This window comes from Schistocerca serialis, chromosome 9 (assembly GCF_023864345.2).
Source record: "Schistocerca serialis cubense isolate TAMUIC-IGC-003099 chromosome 9, iqSchSeri2.2, whole genome shotgun sequence".
NCBI classification, from domain to species: Eukaryota; Metazoa; Arthropoda; class Insecta; order Orthoptera; family Acrididae; genus Schistocerca; species Schistocerca serialis.
In genome coordinates, this window is record NC_064646.1 from 139525620 (window position 1) to 139538196 (window position 12577).

Consider the following 12577-nt stretch of genomic DNA (forward strand, 5'->3'; position numbering starts at 1 on the left):
GGAGCACAGCCGTGGGTAGTGGCTGGTTCAAAATGGCTCTGGGCACTATGGGACTTAACATCTACGGTCATCAGTCCCCTAGAACTTAGAACCACTGAAACCTAACTAACCTAAGGACATCACACAACACCCAGCCATCACGAGGCAGAGAAAATCCCTGACCCCGCCGGGAATCGAACCCGGGAACCCGGGCGCGGGAAGCGAGAACGCTACCGCACGACCACGAGCTGCGGGCAGGTAGTGGCTGGTAAATAATAAAAATGTACAGTCAAATGGCAAGACTTATCTCATTGAAAAAATGTACTATGACTGTGGTCCACAACTATGGAAAAATAAAAAATAAAATGTTTTCGTTGAAAACTGTTTCTAAGCATTTATTTGCACTCTTGCTCCATAGTGCTGAGTCAGTCCCAAACATCTGTGTTAGACTTGACGTAAGGTATCACCTCAGAGAATACAAAGGATGAATGACTTTACTTAGTCTCAAGTATAACAACATTACAGATCATTTGTTGCGGTTTGAAATATTTTATTACACACCAGATAATAAAATTTGTGAGTATTCTAATGCATCTGAAAAAATCTACACTTTCTTTGACAATGTAAATGACAGGTACTTTGATAATACTAGTAGATTACAGCAATAGATATTGTAGAGTTTCACGAAGGTAACCTCTCGATCATTACGCGTCCACGACACGGATAAGACTGTGTTACGTCGGGAGACGTCCTAAGTCGCTGGCCATCCGCAGCTGGTGCGCGACGTTTCGGTGCGCGGTAGCGTCATCAGGAGCGGAGGCTGGCCATCTCGAGGGCGTTGGCGGAGGTGGAGGCGGTGCCGGTGGGTCTGGAGTGGGCGCCGCTGCTGCTGCCGCCCCCGGAGCGGACGCTGTCGCCACCTGTCAACCAGCCAGCCATCACCATCCGCCGTCACTGCCGTCTCTCTCTGGAGGAGCACACCACGGGGGCTTCTTTTATTTACCCGGCATTTACAGGGAAGCAAGTTGGAAGCGGCCGCTGCTCGTCAGGCTTCATTAATACAATTCAAATACACTGGTGTACGAAACAAGTACAGAAGTAATTTCCGCACGATGTGTCACTCTGCTAAGTAATGTAATTTGATGAAATTGCACCAGATATACACTACTGGTCATTAAAACTGCAACACCAAGAAGAAATGCAGATGATAAACGGGTATTCATTGGACAAATATATTATACTAGAACTGACATGTGATTACACTTTGCCGGCCGAAGTGGCCGTGCGGTTAAAGGCGCTGCAGTCTGGAACCGCAAGACCGCTACGGTCGCAGGTTCGAATCCTGCCTCGGGCATGGATGTTTGTGATGTCCTTAGGTTAGTTAGGTTTAACTAGTTCTAAGTTCTAGGGGACTAATGACCTCAGCAGTTGAGTCCCATAGTGCTCAGAGCCATTTTTTTTGATTACACTTTCACGCAATTTGGGTGAATAGATCCTGAGAAATCAGTACCCAGAACAACCAGCTCTGGCCGTAATAACGGCCTTGATACGCCTGGGCGTTGGATGGCGAGTACAGGTACAGCTGGCCATGCAGCTTGAACACGATACCACAATTCATCAAGAGTAGTGACTGGCGTATTGTGACGAGCCAGTTGCTCGGCCACCATTGACCAGACGTTTTCAATTGGTGAGAGATCTGGAGAATGTGCTGGCCAGGACAGCAGTCGAAAATTTTCTGTATCCAGAAAGGCCAGTACAGGACCTGCAACATGCAGTCGTGCATTATCCTCCTGAAATGTAGCGTTTCGCACCGATCGAATGAAGGGTAGAGCCACTGGTCGTAACACATCTGAAATGTAACGTCCACTGTTCAAAATGCCGTCAATGCGAACAAGAGGTGACCGAGACGAGTAACCAATGGCACCACATACCATCATGACGGGTGATACGCCAGTATGGCGATGACAAATACACGCTTCCAATGTGCGTTCACTGGGATGTCGCCAAACACGGATGCGACCATCACGATGCTGTAAACAGAACGTGGATTCATACGAAAAAATGACGTTTTGTCATTCGTGCACCCAGGTTCGTCGTTGAGTGCACCATCGCAGGCGCTACTCTCTGTGATGCAGCGTCAAGGGTAACCGCAGCCGTGGTCTCCGAGCTGATAGTCCATGCTGCTGCAAACGTCGTCGAACTGTTCGTGCAGATGGTTGTTGCCTTGCAAACGTTCCCATCTGCTGACTCAGGGATCGAGATGTGGCTGCACGATCCATTACAGCCATCCGGATAAGATGCCTATCATCTTGACTGCTAGTGATACGAGGCCGTTGGGATCCAGCACGGCGTTCCGTATTACCCTCCTGAACCCACCGATTCCATATTCTGCTATCAGTCATTGGATCTCGACCAACGCGAACAGAAATGTCGCGATACGATAAACCGAAATCGCGATAGGCTGCAATCCGACGTTTATCAAAGTCGGAAACGTGATGCTCCGCATTTCTCCTCCTTACACGAGGCATCACAACAACGTTTGACCAGGCAAGGCCGGTCAACTGCTGTTTGTGTATGAGAAATCGGTTGGAAACTTCCTTCATGTTAGCACTTTGTAGGTGTCGTCACCGACGCCAACCTTATGTGAATGCTCTGAAAAGCTAATCATTTGCATATGACAGCATCTTCTTCCTGTCGGTTAAATTTCGCGTCTGTAGCATGTCATTTTCATGGTGTAGCAATTTTAATGGCTAGTCGTGTAGAAAGAACTGATACAGTATAGTACAGCGGGTAACTAAAAGAAGTACACACTGAGACTAGCAGAAATGACACTTTTATTCAAGTACAATAATTCTACTGCAGCTTCATCCAAAATCCCCAAGACTATTTAAGTTTCACGGAAGCTCGAAATTTAGTGCGGACGTCAATGCAAGATGCCTTTAATAGTTTCCACAATGAAACATTATCTCAAAATTCTGGTCGTATGTAAAGTACACCAGTGGCAAAAAACAGTCAATACCGTCACTGCGCGATAGCGATGGAAATGTTATTGATGATGGTGCCACTAAAGCGGAGTTACGAAATACAGTTTTCCGTAATTCCTTCACGAAAGAAGATGAAGTAAATATTCCAGAATCCGAAACCAGAACAACTATTAGCATGAGTGACTTAAAAGTAGATATCTTAGGTGTTGCGAAACAACTCAAATCACTTAAGAAAGGCAAGTATTCCGGTCCAGATGGTATACCAATCAGGTTTCATTCAGAGTACGCAGACACAATAGCGCCTTTCTTAGCAATCATATACAACCGCTCACTTGACGAAAGGACCGTTCCTAAAGACTGGAAAGTAGCACAGGTCACACCAATATTGAAGAAAGAAAATAGGAGTAACCCATCGAATTACAGACCCACATCACTGACCTCAATTTGCAGTAGGATTTTGGAACATATACTATACTCGAACATTGTGAATCACCTTGAAGAAAATGACTTATTGATACATAACCAATACGAATTCAGAAGATATCGTTCTTGTCCAACGCAGCTAGCTCTTTATTCCCATGAAGTGATGACTGTTGTCGACAAGAGACCTCAGATTTCCAGAAGGCTTTTGATACCGTTCCTCACACGCGACTATTATCCAAATTGCGTGCATATGGAGTATCGTCTCAGTTGTGTGACTGGACTAGTGATTTCCTCTCAGAGAGGTCACAGTTCGTAGTGACAGACGGTAAATCATCGAGTAGAACACTAGTGATATCTGGCGTTCGGCAAGGTAGTGTCATAGGCCCTCTGCTGTTCCTGATTTACATAAATGATCTAGGTGACAATCTGAGCAGCCCCCTTAGATTGTTTGTAGATGAAGTTACAATTTACCGTCCAGTAAAATCATCAGACGATCATTTCCAATTACAAAATGATCTAGAGAGAATTTCTGTACGGTGCGAAAAGTGGCAATTGGCACTAAACATAGAAAAGTGCGAGGTCATCCACATGGATACTAAAAGAAATCCGATAAATTTTGGGTATACGATAAATCGCACAAATCTAAGGGCTGTCAATTCAACTAAATACCTAGGAATTACAATTACGAGCAACTTAAATTGGAAAGACCACATGGATAATATTGTGGGGAAGACGAAACAAAGGCAGTTCTGTGTTGGCAGAACTCTTAGAAGATGCGAAAAACCCATTACACTTGTCCATCCCCTGCTGGAATATTGCAGCGCGGTATGGGATCCTTACCAGGTAGGACTGACGGAGGACATCGAAAAAGTGCAAAACAGGGCAGTCCGTTTCGTGTTATCGTGTAATAGGGGTGAGAGTGTCGCTGATATGACACGCGAGTTGGGGTGGCAGTCACTGAAACAAAGGCGGTTTTCTTAGCGGCGAGATCTATTTACGAAATTTCAATCACCTACTTTCTCTTCCGAATGCGAAAATATTTTGTTGACACCCACCTACGTAGGGAGAAATGATCATCATAATAAAATAAGAGAAATTAGAGCTCGAACGGAAACATTTAGGTGTTCCTTTTTCCTACGCGCCATTCGGGAGTGGGATGGTAGAGAAGTAGCATGAAAATGGATCGATGAACCCTCTGCCAGGTACTTAACTGTGAATTGCAGAGTAACCATGTAGATGTAGATGCAGATCTCGATTTATGATAGTCCCCTGACAGTACAAAAGGAGAGACATGGTTCTTAATAGGGTATAACACCAATGCGGATGGCAATACATGGCTTGCAATGTGCTCTCATGCTGGCTACAGGATCAGTAAGGATTTCTTGTGGTAGGGCGTTCCATTTCTCCATCAGCGCAATTGACAAATTCTAGAAGGTTGTTGGTGCATGTAGATGTACTGCGATACGTCTCCTAACCGCATCGCCCCCCGATCCAAGAGCTCCTCAACCTGCACTGTTCAAAGCGGTTGCGCCTTGTCATCCATAAAAATAAAGTCAGGGCCGAATGCCCCACGTACCCTCATGTGGAGAGACTTGGGAACACACAATACACATGTACAGTGTGGATCAAGATCGTTTTGGTGGTCCAGGTTTTATGGTGTGGGGAGGTATAATGTTGCAAGGGAATACCCACACCGGTCAACGTTTTTGTGACACCGTATTCCTCTTCCACGTGTGCGGCTTTTCAGACGTGCTTGCGGCCCTGAATCCATTTTTATGGACGATAAGGCGCGACCGCATCGAACTGCGCAGGAGGAGGAAGAGCTCTCAGAACGAGAGAATATTCGGCAAACGGACTGGCCTGCTCGGTCTCCCTACTTAAATCTCTTCGAGCACGTGTGGGACCCGCTGGGGAGACACGTTACAGCGCTTCTACGTGCACTAACAAACATACAGCAGCTGTCAACAGCGCTGGTGGAGGAATGGCGTCCTACCAGGAGGGTAATACGGAACGCCGTGCTGGATCCCAACGGCCTCGTATCACTAGCACGCGAGATGACAGGCATCTTATCAGCATGGCTGTAACGGATCCCTGAGTCAACAGATGGGGACGTGTGCAAGACAACAACCATCTGCACGAACAGTTCGACGACGTTTGCAGCAGCATGGACTATCGGCTCGGAGACCATGGCTGCGGTTGCCCTTGACGCTGCATCACAGGCAGGAGCGTCTGCGATGGTGTACTCAACGGCGAACGTGGGTATACGAATGGCAAAACGTCATTTTTTCGGACGAATCCAGGTTCTGTTTACAGCATCATGATGGTCGCATCCGTGTTTGGCGAAATAGCGGTGAACGCACGTTGGAAGCGTGTATTCGTCATCGCCATACTGGCGTATCACCTGGTGTGAAGGTATGGGGTGCCATTGGTTACTCGTCTCGGTCACCTCTTGTTCGCATTGACGGCTCTTTGATCAGTGGAAGTTACATTTCAGATGTGTTACGACCAGTGGCTCTACCCTTCATTCGATCCCTGCGAAACCCTACATTTCAGCACGACCGCATGTTGCAGGTCCTGTACGGGTCTCTCTGGATACAGTAAATGTTCGACTGCTGCCCTGGCCAGCACATTCTCCAGATCTCTCACTAATTGAAAACGTCTGGTCAATGGTGGCCGAGCAACTGGCTCGTCACAATACGCCAGTCACTACTCTTGATGAACTGTGGTATCGTGTTGAAGCTTCATGGGCAGCTGTACCTGTACACGCCATCCAAGGTCTGTTTGACTCAATGGCCAGGTGTGTCAAGGCCGTTATTACGGCCAGAGGTGGTTGTTGTGGGTACTGATTTCTCAGGATCTATTATGCACCCAAATTGTGTGAAAATGTAATCACATGTCAGTTCTAGTATAACATGTTTGTCCAATGAATACCCGTTTATCATCTGCATTTATTCTTGGTGTAGCAATTTTAACGGCTAGTAGTGTACATTCTGTATTACACTATAGTAGTTATTTCAATGGTCCAAGTTTCATCGAGCTATGTTACATGGTAGTTTTGCACACTAATATTCTTAAAAAATATACGTTGGCAGGGCTAAAAACTGTCGTCTGCACTTGGCGAGGTGCGGGCTTGAAAATCTGAATGGATTTTGCAAGACGAAGATACGTGGGCTGGAACTTCAATATAGGCAACTATTTATTTACAGCTCCTACAAAATAGATTCGTGTTTCAAAGTTTTACTGACCTTCAAAGTATTAGTAGTCACCAGCACTGTGTATAACCCGTTGCCAGCTATGTGGAAGTCGTAGGATACTCTTAGCAGTGCCAATTGTGTTGACAGTTGGAGCGGCGCGGTCTGTTGCCCGACGAATTTGTAGGAGTTCTGAAGCGAGTGCCGTAAAGTGTTTCCTTCAGTTTAGAAATCGTGTTGAACTTACGAGAGGTTAAGTCAGGGTAGAGCAGTAGGTGGTATAGCACTTAGCAGCCCCATCTGTCAGACAAATCAGTAACAGCTTGCACTGTACGTGCTTGAGCATTGCAAATGATGGTCAGGTCGCGCAGAAAGTGTCATCACTTCTACGCTGGTCGTAGGTTGTGTTCCAAAAATGAACAGCATAGAGACAGAAGTGATGACACTTTCTGCAGGACCTGACCATCATTTTTCAGCACAATGCTCAAGCACGTACAGTGCAAACTTTTACTGCTTTGTTTGATCGATGAGGCTGCTGTGCTGTACCAACTACTGCTCTCCCCTGACTTAAGCCCTCGTGAGTTCAGCTCGATTTCTAAACTGAAGGAAACACTTCACGGCATTCGCTTCAGAACCGCTACAAATTCGTCGGGCAACAGACCGCGCCGCTCCAACTGTCAACACAACTGGCACTGCTAAGAGTACGTATCCTATGACTTCCACATCGCTGGCAACGGGTTATACACAATGCTGGTGACTACTAATACTTTGAAAGTCAGTAAAACTTTGAAATTCGTATGTATTTTATACGAGCTGTAAATAAATAGTTGCCACTATTAAAATTCCGACCCTCGTATTTACGGAAAATTCCGTGGTCACCCTACATTTCATTCATTGATAAGCAAGTGAACTGCGTATATGTAAAGTATGGTGTGAATTAACTCAAACCTCAGAGGATGTAGACGTTGATTAAAAGAAAGCAGCACAGAGAAAAGGAAATTTTTAGAGAAGAGAACTAATTATATCGCTAGATCATATGAAAAGAAATTGGAGTAAGTGGAAATTCTAACAGAAGATGTGAGGAGGCTACCAGAGTGACTTCAGCTGAAAGATCTACCCGTGGAGAATGACGCCAAGACAGGCAGTTGTGGCCGAATGGGAGTCGGAGGCCAGTGCTGGAACCCGAAATTGTTGGACGTAGGAGTGACTGTATGAAGTGAGATCGACTTTCGTGAAGAAGTGGTAAGGTAATTAAAAGTGTGGAGACAGGATAGTGAGAGTGGAAGATAGGACCCTTAGTGAATATAAAATTAAACCTACATCAACAAGTTGTTTTGATTGGGTGCAACAGAGTGAACACACGTAGTGAAGTAAGTAGTAACACTGTCTCATAACGGTTTGTGTAACAAAATAACCGTGAAAATAAATAAGAGATAATGAGAAAGGAGTGATCATACGTCTTTCTCATTGCAATAATCCTTCGATTACTAATTGACAGCCCCGCGGGATTAACCGAGCGGTCTTGGGCGCTGCTGTCATGGACTGTGCGGCTGGTCCCGGCGGAGGTTCGAGTCCTCCCTCGGGCATGGGTGTGTGTGTTTGTCCATAGGATAATTTAGGTTAAGTAGTGTGTAAGCTTAGGGACTGATGACCTTAGTCCCATAAGATTTCACACACATTTGAACATTTTGAACTAATTGACATTAAGAAAGAGCAGAAGAGTTCGCCATCACAGATCTGATTTATCTTAACGTAAGAAAGAACAATGTATTAGTATTACAGCTGTGTAGCATAGTTCTTCAACGAAGGAAACAACACGGGGAGGTCAGCTTTTTTTGCATATCGCAGAATCTTATGTGCTTTTCTTGCAGTGAGATTCCGTTGTGTATAGCCATTAACGTATTTCAGACGGGGAACAGTAAGTATGGTATACTTGGTTTAACGTGTCAGAAGAAGTGGAAGGATTATCATAGTATCGATGCCGTAGGCTTCTGGTAACGTTTTCTAGGTGAGGGATTGGAGTGCATTTTAAACACAAACATTTTAAGTTGGGCTTTACTGGAACCATTACCTATATCGATTGAAACAACAAGGTTACTGATGGCATTCTCTTGAGGCGCTAAAAATCCACAGTGTTTCGGCTGATGGCTTCTGCGTCAGTTCGTGTGGTGAATGTCGTGGCGTCCGTCATCACGACAATGGACAAGGAGCGCTTGGACGAAATCTTGTGAGTTTTTAACCGCTTGACGAGGCTGGGAGCCCGAGAGAATTGTATATCGCCGTGAAATCATGAGTTCGTGCAAAAAAGTTTACTCTTACCATGCACAAGTTTCAGAAGTTTGAACCTCCATCATTGGGTAGATTTACACTGTCTGTGCAAGAAGTTCTACAACCGATTTTACTCCTGGCATACAAGTGACGTCAGCGTGGTAATTGCGGTGGCTTCCTGAACTAACAACTGTAAACAACAGATTTACTTTCGGCCTGTCAGCCCCGAACATTCATGAGGTGAACACGGCAAGTGCCATAACTCAATTTCCCGGAGACTTGGCTCGTTGGAAGAGGAGTGAAAATAAATGAACGCTTGTCTTAGCTTTTCCACAGATACTCGACCGTTTCTGAGAAAACGACGTTCAAGGTTTTTGACGTAATTGAAATGTCTTTTATATAGCGGGCGATAATCTCAGACATAATTGTGGCACACTAGCTGGCGTCGCGGCCTCTCAAATTTTCGCCCCGCATTTGAAGCCTCATAATTGTTTTTATTTCTTTTTTCATTCATCCTTCCACGTCTATACAAGGCTAGTACACGAATGTTTCTAATCAAGTTTGGGGCACAAGGGCTTACATTAATTGTGAAATCACAACTGGTTTATCGTAATAAGTGTTTGGTAATATCAGGGGCTACAATCTTTTTGAATTCTCATATTCCTATATTTCGTCCTTATGCCAGTTCTTATATGAATTCTTACAGTTTATGCTTATGTTTATTGTACAGGAACTTTTGCTGCATTCCCTTGGACGATACTGATCGCAGAAACATTCCAAACACCACGTGTGAAGGGAAGTTTGCCATAGTAACGTTTCTTCACACGAATATCACTCAGAGAAAGAAAAATCATTAACGTTGTTGAAGATTTCACGCATTCGTAGTAACTTCGCGGCAAACCACGCATAACGGATCGTTTAACCGAAAACTGGCGCCTGCTATTGCTCATGAATGAAGATACAATACGGGAATCACAGCGAAAACAATTTAAAATAATTTTCTCGTTGATTTATTGATTTTTTAAAAATTCATTCACCAGACATAAAATTAGTAGATGAATAAGGACAACGTTATTTCAATACACATTGGAAAGCATTAGTGCAGTAATCTTGTACGGACATGAATAGATAAATGAAAAACAAAAATAAAAACAACAGTCCGGTCTCGAACATGGGGAGCAAAAAAGTAAAACTGCAACGCTTGTCACTGTGCCACCTTTTCTGCTAATCTATTTTGTCGATAAAAGGAACATAAAGTACCTCTAAAATTTTGAGCGTCGGTTTCTCAGAAACGGTCGAGTATCTATGGATAAGCCCAGACAAGTGTTCGCTTTAGTTTTTTTATTTTATTTTATTTTTTTTTTTGAATGATCTGAATCCACAGCCTGTCACCCGGTAATTACCGGGAACAGCGTGACCTGTTCGTAAACATTAGGGCCACATACCTCCGAAAACCCCCAAGGACTTGTCAAATCTACACCACGCAAAACAGCAAATATGTTGCATTTCAAATGTGTGCCGTTTTAATCATCATAAAGTTTTGGCTAATATTGCTCATGTACTACACTTATTCTAACGTTGACTCATTAAAGGTGATTGGGTAGGTGTAAGAGAGGATCTGTGGGCTCTAATGTTCAGTGGTGAAAGATATGCATAAATAAGTGTATAATTTAGAGAACTCTCTTTATATTACTACAGCATGAGGCAAGCTCTGCTTAAGTACACTACTGGCCATTAAAACTGCTACACCACGAAGATGACGTGCTACAGACGCGAAATTTAACCGACAGGAAGAAGATGCTGTGATTTGCAAATGATTAGCTTTTCAGACCATTCACACAAGGTTGGCGCCGGTGGCGACACCTACTACGTGCTGACATGAGGAAAGTTTCCAACCGATTTCTCATACACAAACAGCAGTTGACCGGCGTTGCCTGGTGAAGCGTTGTTGTGATGCCTCGTGTAAGGAGGAGAAACGCGTACCATCACGTTTCCGACTTTGATAAAGGTCGGATTGTAGCATATCGCGATTGCGGTTTATCGTATCGCGACATTCCTGCTCGCATTGGTCGAAATCGAATAACTGTTAGCAGAGTATGAAATCGGTGGGTTCAGGAGGGTAATACGGAACGCCGTGCTGGATCCCAACGGCCGCGTATCACTAGCAGTCGAGATGACAGGCATCTTATCCGCATGGCTGTAACGGATCGTGCAGCCACGACTCGATCCCTGAGTCAACAGATTGGGACGTTTGCAAGACAACAACCATCTCCACGAACAATTCGACGACGTTTGCAGCAGCATGGACTACGAGCTCGGAGACCATGGCTGCGGTTACCCTCGACGCTGCATCACAGACAGGAGCACCTGCGATGGTGTACTCAACGATGGACCTGGGTGCACGAATGGCAAAACGTCATTTTTTCGTATGAATCCAGGTTCTGTTTACAGCATCACGATGGTCGCATCCGTGTTTGGCGACATCGCGGTGAACGCACATTGGAAGCGTGTATTCGTCATCGCCATACTGGCGTATCACCCGGCATGATGGTGTGGGGTGCCATTGGTTACACGTCACGGTCTCACCCTTTGAACAGTGGACTTTACATTGCAGATGTGTTACGACCTGTGGCTCAACCCTTCATTCGATCCCTGCGAAACCCCACATTTCAACAGGATAATGCAGGACAGCATGTTGCAGGTCCTGTACGGACCTTTCTGGATACAGAAAATGTTCGACTGCTACCCTGGCCAGTACATTATCCAGATCTCTCACCAATTGAAAACGTCTGGTCAATGGTGGCCGAGCAACTGGTTAGTCACAATACGCCAGTCACTACTCTTGATGAACTGTGGTATCGTGTTGAAGCTGCATGGGCAGCTGTACCTGTACACGCCATCCGAGCTCTGTTTGACTCAATGCCGAGGCGTATCATGGCCATTATTACGGCCAGAGGTGATTGTTCTGGGTAGTGATTTCTCAGGATCTATGCACCCAAATTGCGTGAAAATGTAATCACATGTCAGTTCTAGTATAATATATTTGTCCAATGAATACCCGTTTATCATCTGCATTTCTTCTTGTTGTAGCAATTTTAATGCCCAGTAGTGTATATTTGGCTGCCAAGTTCCGTGTGACGACGTGCTTTGGCTGCACTGTACCTTGGGAGGGCGCAAGTGCGCAGGGCCAGCTGCCGGGTAGCTTGGTGCGCAGCTGCCTCACGACTTTGCGGTTGCAGCAGAAGATGTAGAAGATGAACGCCGGCCGCATCACGTTCACCAGGTCAGTCACGATCCACACGTAGGCAGGCCCGCCCACTGCCCACGACACGATCTCCATCAGCCACGTTACGCCCATTAGGCCGAACAGTTTGCCGTACAGGGCCAGCCTGCAAAGGAGAACATCCTTTGTGGCGAATCACATTTACAATTACATAAAAAATCTACATCTACAAAAAAACCTCAAAATATCTGTATAAACATAAAAATCTATTTCTACGTCGAAAATCTACATCGACATAATAACTCTACATCTGCATCTAAAATCTACATCGACATAAACAATCTACATCTACACCTACTTTTATATTTCGAAGCTACCTTGTTGTGTGACAGAGGTAAGATCTAGTACAACTATTATGTCCCCTCTTCACTGTTGCATTCACAGATGGTGTGTGGGAAGAACATCTCTAAGTAAATCTTTGTATAAGCTCTAATTTCACGTCACGGTTA

The 12577-nt window shown here is 45.0% G+C and overlaps 1 protein-coding gene across 1 annotated transcript in view; it reads right to left on the reverse strand.

The window, feature by feature from the left end:
* Nucleotides 1-786: 786 nt before the first annotated feature.
* LOC126419422 (uncharacterized) overlaps nucleotides 787-12577 on the reverse strand; it is a 308724-nt gene continuing 296933 nt past the window's right edge. The window contains exons 10-11 of the mRNA XM_050086609.1: nucleotides 12008-12234; nucleotides 787-899 (exon numbers count right to left, since the gene is read on the reverse strand). Coding sequence (XP_049942566.1) covers nucleotides 787-899; nucleotides 12008-12234 — 340 coding nt within the window. The remainder of the gene's footprint in view (nucleotides 900-12007; nucleotides 12235-12577) is intronic.